Source organism: Sinocyclocheilus grahami, unplaced genomic scaffold (genome assembly GCF_001515645.1).
Source record: "Sinocyclocheilus grahami isolate Dianchi unplaced genomic scaffold, SAMN03320097.WGS_v1.1 scaffold198.1, whole genome shotgun sequence".
Taxonomy (NCBI): Eukaryota; Metazoa; Chordata; class Actinopteri; order Cypriniformes; family Cyprinidae; genus Sinocyclocheilus; species Sinocyclocheilus grahami.
This window is the reverse complement of record NW_015505377.1, coordinates 334621-342120: the sequence shown is the minus strand read 5'-3', so window position 1 is coordinate 342120 and position 7500 is coordinate 334621. Positions and strand designations below refer to the sequence as shown.

The following is a 7500-nucleotide window of genomic DNA, read 5'->3' as shown; positions in this document are numbered from 1 at the left end:
CCAAACCTTCTTTCTTCAGTCTTTTACTCCATGTGATGAAAGCAGTGAGTGACCAGGAAAGGTCAAACTCCAGAAGAGACCCCAAAAAATCCCTGAAAGGATCCTTTAAAGTACAGAGCATTTTATAACACACTCACCTGTGATAAAACTCACTTGTGCACAGACTCTTGGGTCTTTATTATACTGGTTTTGATCTTATAGTAGTTGCTTTCATTTAGATTCAGCATCACATACAGTATGCACTAAACCTGCAAAATAAAGTGCATTGCTCTGAATACAGTGACATTGTTAAACTCATTTAAAGATGACAAACTCAACCGCCACATAATGTGCATCAATGTCATGCTGCACAAATGCATCAGTAAAAGTGTTGCTTTTCATTAGTGTTCTGCATGCTAGCACTCTCCTAAACAATGCTAAATACACTTTGCAAATGCAATTAAAACGTCAGGGAAATATTGATGACATGATGATCCTGCACTCAAGGGCACAAGCAAACTGTTCCATTTTAAATGCTCTTTATGTTATTTATATTCATATTTACAATGCATAACATAGATAACTGATTATTAACGCATACTTCAATTGCAAAACAGAGAATTGTGATGCATTCATCAGCAAAGTCCAGAGCTGTGTTTTAGTGTCCCGCTGAGGAATAGTATCTCGTGCCGTCAGTGGAGAATCTCCGAGATCTGCACCGAATTCAGCTCAAACATCTGCAGAGAAACAGAGGCTCAGTTTAGGCTTCACGCTTCATTTACAAGCCCATTATTATTCAGGGGGAACTTCATAAATATTTGCATGACAGAATCAGGGGTTACTATGGAAACCAGCTGATGGGGGATTCAGAAGTGACACTTCAGAGAGATGTAGCGACATAAACAGCAAACTCGCATGTGCACAGTGCGCTCGGAAACCAGAGAGCAGATGTTAAAACAAAAAGCGAATGAAGTTGTTTTCTGGATTTGATTCTCAGAATGATTTGGACCATGTAATGGAACAGAGGTTCTGAGAAAGCAGGCGTAGCCTCTTCTGGATGGGACAAGCTGCTCCTGCTCTAAATAACAGCCTGTGTGTGTGTGTGTGAGAGAGAGAGAGTGAGAGAGTGTGTGTGTGTGTGTGTGTGTGTGAGAGAGAGAGAGAGAGAGAGAGAGAGAGAGAGAGAGAGAGAGAGAGAGAGAGAGAGAGAGAGAGAGAGAGAGAGAGAGAGAGAGAGAGAGAGAGAGAGAGAGAGAGAGAGAGAGAGAGAGAGAGAGAGAGAGAGAGAGAGAGAGAGAGAGAGAGAGAGAGAGAGAGAGAGAGAGAGAGAGAGAGAGAGAGAGAGAGAGAGAGAGAGAGAGAGAGAGAGAGAGAGAGAGAGAGAGAGAGAGAGAGAGAGAGAGAGAGAGAGAGAGAGAGAGAGAGAGAGAGAGAGAGAGAGAGAGAGAGAGAGAGAGAGAGAGAGAGAGAGAGAGAGAGAGAGAGAGAGAGAGAGAGAGAGAGAGAGAGAGAGAGAGAGAGAGAGAGAGAGAGAGAGAGAGAGAGAGAGAGAGAGAGAGAGAGAGAGAGAGAGAGAGAGAGAGAGAGAGAGAGAGAGAGAGAGAGAGAGAGAGAGAGAGAGAGAGAGAGAGGGAGTGAGTGAGTGAGTGAGTGTGTGTGCGTGTGTGTGTGTGTGTGTGTGTGTGTGTGTGAGAGAGAGAGACCAGTTTTTACTAAATAACTTGCAGTTATAACTTCCGGCCACCAGGGGGAGACAGATACAGCTTAAGAAACCTCGCTTGTGTTTAGTGTTCATATACTGTGCATATTAAGTAAGTCAAAGTCAGTCACCTTTTTAATTTAACTCTACAGTGAAAACTGGCTTCCATAAGTGTGAGAGTGATCTAGAACTCATGCACTAACTTGTAAAGATACACATATGAATACATGGCAGTGGAACTGACCGATACTCCGTTTAAAGATCACAAACCTGCTCCGGAATATGAATAATCATCCTCTTCTTCTTCATAACATTCCTCCGGAGCTGGATTTTTCCAGAGAAAGACGTCACAGCTCACTTACACACAGAAGTTAATGTAGCATAAAGAAGTGTAACAGCACTGGACCGTAATACTGCTGGTTACATTATTGCAGAATCTCAAAGACATCAGAGACAATAAAGAGAATGCTACATTAACTGGATCATTTGTAACTCTGCACGTTCACAATTAGATTGAAAACATTCAATAAAACACTAGACTTAAAGCAAAACATACATAAATAAATAAAAATGTAAACTAAAATTTGTAAAACTAAAAGGTGTTATATTTCCCACTGGGGCTAATCTATTTAATATACTATAAATATATACATAATATATCTCTTAACATGTTATAATGAAATATACTTCATGTATATCTATATATTGTACTTTTTAAAAAATTGACCAGTCTCTATTAGCATTTACTATTTCGTATTTAGTACATATTTTTGTTAAATTTTGAAAATGTTATGTACAATAATAATGCCCAAAGTCCACAAAATATAATAAATTAAAATTTTTGTAAATATGTATTACAAATACGTACAATTTTCTCTGTTTATTAGTCAACAGAACAGACCATGTGTATAAGAAAACCAGGTTTTGCCCAAACAGTGGCAGAGATTGAATGGTCGTGGATGATCAGTCTGTAATCTGTAGTCTTGTGTGAACTAAAGTAGTGCTGTTTAGTTCACAGACTCATTCAGTGCATCAGCAGAACTGTGTTTTCTGGCATGTTCTGGTGTTTTAATGTGATGTGAGATCTGTAGGTTGTGAATGGCAGCATCCTCGTCCCCGTCCTCGGCTGGAGGAGTCAGCGGCAGCTCGGTGACCCGATCCGGCTTCAGTGCTTCTGAGCTCATCCCGCCGAGGAAAGTGCTCTACACTTACCCCAAAGGAGCCGGAGAGATGATGGAGGGTGTGTGCGCCGTTTCCCTCTTTCTTTAGCATTGCTGAATACCCTTTTTGTCCTGCTGAAGCTCAAAAATGGCACGTACGGTTAGGTCCTTCACTGGTGGCTCTTTCTCGAATCTGAGCGTGGCTTCTGGATCATTTTCCTAGCGGCCCGCACAGAACGGGGCTGTTACGAGCGGTCATTCCCATCTGTTAGTTAATGAGACCTACAGCCGGTTTGCGTGTGTTTGTTACACAGGATTGTCACAATGCTGATCTACTGCATGCATACATTTGCCTTTTTCCGCAGATGGATCTGATAGATTTTTATGCGGGTCTGTGTTCAGCTATCAAGTTGCATCCACACTGAAGCAGGTTAAACACGGTGAGTTAAAATAAAAACTGAACAAAACACACCTATATAGTTCACCCTCAGGTCATCCGAGATTAGGATGAGTTTGTTTCTTCATCAGATTTGGAGAAATCAGCAATGGATGCTCTGCAGTGAATGGGTGCCGTCAGAATGAGAGTCCAAACAGCTGATAAAAACATCACAATAATCCACAGCACTGCAGTCCATCAGTGAACATCTGGAGAAGACAAAAGCTGAAACTAATCCATCAATAAGACGTTTTTAACTAAAATACATTGAGTCCATAATTCATAATAACTCTTCCTCCAGTGAAAAAGAGCATCTGCTGTTGTCTCTCACATCAAAATCCAGCCACATATGTGTTTAGAGCTGTTTAAATGCTGCTTGATCTGTGCAGATTTCTCTCCTGATTCACACCAGAACACTTTTTCACTGGAGGAAGCCTTATTATGGATTATGGACTCATATTTGAGTTAAAAACGTTATAATGCTGGATTAGTTTCAGCTTTTGTCTTCTCCAGATGTTAACTGATGGACTGGAGTGCTGTGGATTACTTGTGGATTATTGTGATGTTTTTATCAGCTCTCATTCTGACGGCACCCATTCACTGCAGAGCAAGTGATGCAATGCTACATTTCTCCAAATCTGATGAAGAAACAAACTCATCTACATCTCGGATGACCTGAGGGTGAGGACATTTCCAGCACATTTTCATTTCCTCTAAAGCTCTGTGCACACTAGAGTGTGAATGAGAATTTGAGCTTCACCGATGGTTGATCTGGATGGTCTCTGATCTCAGATCAGCAGGTGTCACGGATGGAGCATCTGGCTGGACTGGTGGAGCAGTTGGAGGCAGACGAGTGGAAATATAAACCCATTGAGCAGCTCCTGGGATTCACGACCTCGTGACTGCATTCAGAACAGACGGATCAGTTTCTCCACTTGTAAACATATTCATTGGTTTTTCCCCGTCTTGAATGAGCTGAAGTTCTTATGAATGTACTGTAGGTGTATGTTGTTTTGCACTGGTTTATAATCGTCAGCATTGAGTGTTTGTGATCATGTGTGTAAATATGCGTTGTGTTTTTGTATACAGCCTTAGGAATACTTTAAAATAAGAACCCATGTTTTCACAGTGTGGATTTTTACATGTATGAACTCTGAACACATGTACAATAAAAGCCTTTTAAAGCACAATTCACAATGTTGCATGAATTAATTTAAAGGATCACAGGTGCATTAAAATATACATGAAGTTTAACATGAAATCTGCATTGATTTTATTTAGGCCTACTTTCTTAATGTGCTCAATAAATAATTAAAATGTATGTATTTGAATTGCATATTGGATTATATCGTTTTAAAATTAAGAAACTAGTAAATGTAATGCGATGCATGATTTGTCAGAAATATATTTGATTTTATATAAAAAAAACAATACATTTATCAAAATACGTGTATTCAAAATTGCTTAGATTCAGCATAAATCAGTTTTTTTTGTCTGCAAAAAGAATTGCATTTATTCAGTTAAAAGTATGAACATGATTTAAATATGACTAGCTGTGGAACAAGCACGTTAGTTAAAATGCATTGATTGAAACATTTATAATAAATAAATATACCTGGTTATTTTGTATTTAAAACACGTTGAGTTTATTAGTACTTTTAGTCAGTTAATCTGACCCGCTTCATTCATGTATGACTGATAAAGACGCATTACATTATGTTTATAAATGAATGTTAAAACTCTAAATATTATATGCAATTCAAATACATAAAATCCTATTTTTATATGTTTGGTTTTTATTGGGTTATTTTTATTTATTTGATTTTTCAATTATTCACCTCTCATATTAAAATCTCTCAGAATGTTCAAGCATTTTGATATTCAAAGTGTAAGTCATTTGCAAAGAGCAAAAGTGTGTCATATTTACATTTTGACCAGTACAAAAATGGTTTTCAGTGACTTTAGCCAGTGTGTGTTTTCATTAGCGTTTTCTCTAGTTATTATTTAGTCAACTGAGCATGTGTGTGAGACTCTGTTTGGCTAAAACAGTGGCTGAGGGATAGTTTCAGAGACAGACGTGGGAGTCGTGTGGCACACAGTCCTGCAGGAACACAGAGAGACAGCTGGGTGGAGAATGAAAATAAGAGCCTCAGTCTTTGTCCTTGAGCTGAAGCTCCTACAGAAAAACAGTCAAAGCTCTCCTGTTCATCACCTAAAACGAGCTTACTGCTTTTATGTGGAAATAATACGAATAAAAGTTAAAGTTCATGTTAAAGCTTGAGTGGGAAAGGGAAAGCAATGCAATGTGAGCCCTGTGTAAACGTTGCTTTGAGTTCCTGCAGATGCTTGATGAACCACTGAACGTCAGTAGATGTTTATCAGCCTTTATCGAAGCGGGCCGCAGAGACGTTTCTGAATGAAAGTACTGAACGTTCTGTTCTAGCTGAGATGTTGACTGTCCACTTCTGTATTCAGCAAAAGGGCATTTCTAACTCCACTGCTAGGACTGCCGGAAACACAGGGCGGAGCTCATGAAAAATGTATTTCACAGCAAAAAGAAAGAAACAAGAAATTATATTTTGCATGAAATCGGAATGGAAAAACTGAGGAAAAATTGAAAATGTATGACTACTAAGATATATCGGAATTAAACATTTTTAATGAAACACCTTTTGACATTTAATGCAATTTTTCATTAAAACAATCGCTCCAGAAATTTTAGTTTAGATTTTTGTCATTCTCGTCATTCTCAATTAGTGATCCTTGTTATATTTTCATTTTAATACATTGTTGTTAATGATAAATTAAAGGCAGTACAACAAGCAATTATGTATGTTTGTTTATATATACTAACATATATACATACGTATAATTTACATTTACTACTATGGACTTATTAAATATTGTTCCTAAATGTATATTGTGTGTATGTATTTATTTATGTGTTAGTAATGACAAAAATCTAATCTCTCTCTCTCTCTCTCTCTATATATATATATATGTATATATACATATATATATATATATAAGTTTGTATTTAGTATGAATTAAGAAATTAGTATTAATATAATATAAATACATTTTAAATAATATATGTGAAATGGGTTTTAGAAGAAAATCCTTCAAATAGGCTTCTTTTTATGCAAAATATTGATTTTGTTGTTGTGAAATATGAGTTGAACATATTTTCAACATAGTTTCTTATGCATATATTCAGATTTGCATATTGCACAAACATTGCTCCTTTCTCAGTAGAATAACAGACTGTTGTTGATTTCATGGCAACATTTGGGTCATTCACTTAATGCCCATAAAACAAAGGTGCCTCTGCGAGATGTAAATAAAGTGGGACGGTATGTTTTGTTCCTGGACGGGGAACACGTGTCTGTTTTTCTGTGGTTCCTCCTACATTCAGAGGGAACTGTTTGTCCTCCTCTGCTGAAGTACATCTGTGAAGTTTGGCTTCCGTCCAACAATCCTCCATTGCATTATATGCATAGGAATGTGTGCATAAACTTAAATAAAGTCCAGCTCGTGAAACTTCAGTAATAGATTTCTTGAGCTTTCGAAACTTTATTTGCTTTGGTTGCTTAATTCTTTGTCCTGAAGAAATGGTTTATTATTCACAGTTGAAGTGGTCAAAGGTTTTCATTCAAATGGACAAAAGCTTTAAGTTTTAACCAGGAAACCTTCCAGCTATTATTGCAGCATTTCGTAGAAGTTGTAAGGATAATTAAATGGCTGTAAATGAGTTTTACTCAACATGTTTTTGATCCAAAGCAACCTGGTGTTGCAGTTTTAGTCACCCTCCAGTTCACCTTGTTTTAGGATTAAACTCGCAACCTAGTTATAGATAAATACTCACGAGTATTTTTGCCAAAGCTTTTTCCCAAAGTAACCACATCTCTATAATACTGTGTATGAGCAATAATGATTGAACAAACACTACGGAAACATATAAACCTATGGATGTAAATGACAAGCAATGACACAGAATTGTGAGACGTAAAGTCAGAATTGCGAGATGTAAAGTAAATAACAAGACGTAAAGTCAGAATCATGAGACGTAAAGTCAGTATAGTGAGACGTAAAGTCAGAATCATGAGACGTAAAGTCAGAATCATGAGACGTAAAGTCAGTATAGTGAGACGTAAAGTCAGAATCATGAGACGTAAAGTCAGAATCATGAGACGTAAAGTCAGAATCATGAGACGTAAAGTCAGAAT

General features: G+C 37.5%; 1 protein-coding gene across 2 annotated transcripts in view; it reads left to right on the top strand.

Annotated features, from left to right (window-relative positions):
- The first annotated feature begins 2772 nt into the window (after positions 1-2772).
- The window catches only part of LOC107595164 (anaphase-promoting complex subunit 16), a 12756-nt gene continuing 8028 nt past the window's right edge, over positions 2773-7500 (top strand). The window contains exons 1-3 of one of the 2 annotated variants that reach the window (XR_001610241.1): positions 2773-2918; positions 3204-3278; positions 4067-4227. Coding sequence is in view for 1 of the 2 variants with exons in the window: in XM_016285504.1 (XP_016140990.1) it covers positions 2777-2918; positions 3204-3278; positions 4067-4176 (327 nt within the window). In the remaining variant the exon portion in view is untranslated. Of the gene's footprint in view, positions 2919-3203; positions 3279-4066; positions 4485-7500 lie in introns of those variants that run through there. The other variant, XM_016285504.1, reaches the window with a different exon arrangement.